The sequence below is a fragment of the Herpailurus yagouaroundi genome, unplaced genomic scaffold (assembly GCF_014898765.1).
Source record: "Herpailurus yagouaroundi ecotype Mexico unplaced genomic scaffold, PumYag 152491, whole genome shotgun sequence".
Classification (NCBI taxonomy): domain Eukaryota; kingdom Metazoa; phylum Chordata; class Mammalia; order Carnivora; family Felidae; genus Herpailurus; species Herpailurus yagouaroundi.
The window spans coordinates 1-2,634 of NW_024422936.1; the positions used below are offsets into that span (position 1 = coordinate 1).

The 2,634-nt window shown below is 45.5% G+C and overlaps 1 protein-coding gene across 1 annotated transcript; it reads left to right on the top strand.

Moving 5' to 3' along the window:
* Positions 1-3: 3 nt before the first annotated feature.
* LOC121026735 (carcinoembryonic antigen-related cell adhesion molecule 1-like) lies at positions 4-1,409 on the top strand (the record flags this gene model as incomplete). Its single annotated transcript, XM_040469516.1, has 2 exons — positions 4-277; positions 900-1,409. Coding segments are annotated over 2 exons (693 nt in total), but the record flags the coding sequence as incomplete, so codon positions are not given.
* Between the last annotated feature and the right edge of the window lie 1,225 nt (positions 1,410-2,634).

Here is a 2,634-nt window from a genome sequence, read left to right on the forward strand (position 1 = left end):
GAGTTACCCAAACCCAACATCACAAGCAACAACTCGGACCCCGTGGAGAACGTGGATTCTGTAGTATTAACGTGTGAACCTCAGACTCAGAACACAAGCTACCTGTGGTCAGTAAACAGTAAGAGCCTCCCGGACAGCGCCAGGCTGGAGCTGTCCCTGGACAACAGGACTCTCACTTTACATGGTGTCACAAGGAATGACACAGGACCTTATGAGTGTGAAACCTGGAACCCAGTCAGTGCCGGTCATAGTGACCCATTCACCCTGAATGTTCTCTGTGAGTAACTTGTATTCCTACATGGCCCAGGCTGCCAGCCCGAATCCACGCTGCCAGAGGTCAGGCCACATCTGTCCTTCTGGGGTCTGAGTACCTGACTCTCACCTAGACACCCAGGCTGGCCATGGCTTCTTATCTCAGGCAAACCTGGGAAGGCCCAGCCTAAGCCAAGACTAGGAGGGAACAGGCTGCTCCTCCCTGGGAGGGTCGATAGCCTATGAGGGGGAAACAAGTTAATATCTCAGACTCAGGCTCAGTGAACACAGGGGGCTTATGGTTGGGACTATTTATTTATTTTTAAATTTTTATTTATTTTGAGAGAGAGTACATGAGCATTAGTGAGGTAGGGTCAGAGGGAGAAGGAGAGAGAATCCCAAGCAGGCCCCACCCTAACAGCACGGAGCCCTGACATGGGGCTCCATCCCACAAACCATGAGATCATGACCTGAGCTGAAACCAAGAGTAGGATGCTTAACTGACTGAGCCACCCAGGTGCCCTGGTTGGGACTTTCTAAAACAGGGTTATGACCTAGCTCAGAGGGATACTGTGGACATTATACAGACGAGGATCTTCCCCTTCCCTTGGATTACATCACGTGTGGCTTTATTCTGTTTGCTCCAGATGGCCCGGATGCCCCCACCATTTCCCCCACAGACTCCTATTACCGTCCAGGGGCAAACCTCAGTCTCTCCTGCCACTCAGCCTCTAACCCGCCTGCACAGTATTCTTGGCTTATCAATGGGAGCCCCCAGCCATCCTCACAGGAGCTCTTTATCCCCAACATCACTGTGAATGATACTGGATCCTATGCCTGCCTTGTTTATAACCCTGGCACTCGCCTCAATAAGTTCACGGTCAAGACTATCACAGTCTCTGGTAAGTGGATCCCTGAAGCATTTACATCAAGCACTGTGGTGGAGATCTTCCTGGTTTCCAGAAAAGAGCCTAGAAGAAGTTATTTTGCATTTGCTTGTGACTCAGATCTGTCCTTGAACTCTCCCATCACATGTCTGCAGATGCTTCCTCCCTGTGCTGTCTGATTTCTCATGGCAGATCTTGAGATCTGAGATCTGAGATCTCCCAGTCCAGTCTGCAGTGTGGGGAGGGGATTCTGTCAGCTCCCAAAACCCCCACACATATAAGGCACCTTTGCAGGTGGGGAAAAAAGAAGGGTCCTCAGGGTCAAGTTGCTTTTTGTTGTTGTTGAATTGCAGAAGTGTTTTATATATTCTTGATATTAATCTCTTACCAGCTATGATTTGCAAACGTTTTCTTCCAGTCTGTGGGTGCCATCACTTTGTTATTGTTGTTGTTGTTGGTGGTGGTGGTGGTGGTGGTGGTTAGGGAACTTTAGTTGACACACAATGTAACACTAGTTTCATGTGCACAACATAGAGATTGGACAACTCTGTGTTATGCTATGCCTACCACAGTGTAGCTACCATCTGTCACCATGCAATGCTATTAAAATACCATTGACTAGGGGCACCTGGCTGGCTCAGTAGATAGAGTATGTGACTCTTGATCTCGGGGTTGTGAGTTCACGCCCCACATTGGGTGTAGAGCTTATTTAATCTTAAAATCTTTAAAAAATTAAAATAATAAAATGCCATTGACTATATTTCCTATGCTGTCTATTTCCTTCCCGAGTCCTGTTTATTCCTTAGGTGCTACCATCACTTTCTTGATTGTGCCTTTTGGTGCACAGAAGTTTCCTATTTCAATGCAATCCAGTTCATCTGTTTTTTCTTTTGTTGTCTTTGCTTTGGGTGTCACATCTAAGAAATCATCGGGAAATCCAGTTTCAATAAGCTTTTGCTTTATGTTTTCTTCTAAGACTTTCACAGTTTTGACTCTTACGTTTAGATGTTTGATCTGTTTTAAGTTAGTTTTTGTGCATGATGTAAGGTCAGGATCCAACTTCATTCATTTGCATGGGTATCCAGTGTTCCCAAGACCATTTCTTGAATAGAATAGACCATTTCTCCATTGAATGGTCATGACAACCGTACCGAAAATCATTGGACCATATGTATCAGGATTTGTATCTGGGGTGCCTGTTGTATCCCATCGGTCTCTATGTCTATCTATATAGCAGGCCCACATTATTTTGGTGACTGTAGCTTTGTAGTCAGGAAGTAGGAGTCCTCCAACTTTGTTCTTTTTCAAAATAATTTTGGCTATTTGAGGCCCCTGAGATTCCATGTGACTTTTTGGAAATTTCTATTTCTGCAAAATATTTCCTTAAGAATTTAACAGGGGGAGCATCTGACAGACTCAGTACAGTGGATCATGCGACTCTTGATCTCGGGGTTGTATGTCCAAGTCCCACGTTGGGTATAGAGATTCCTTAAAA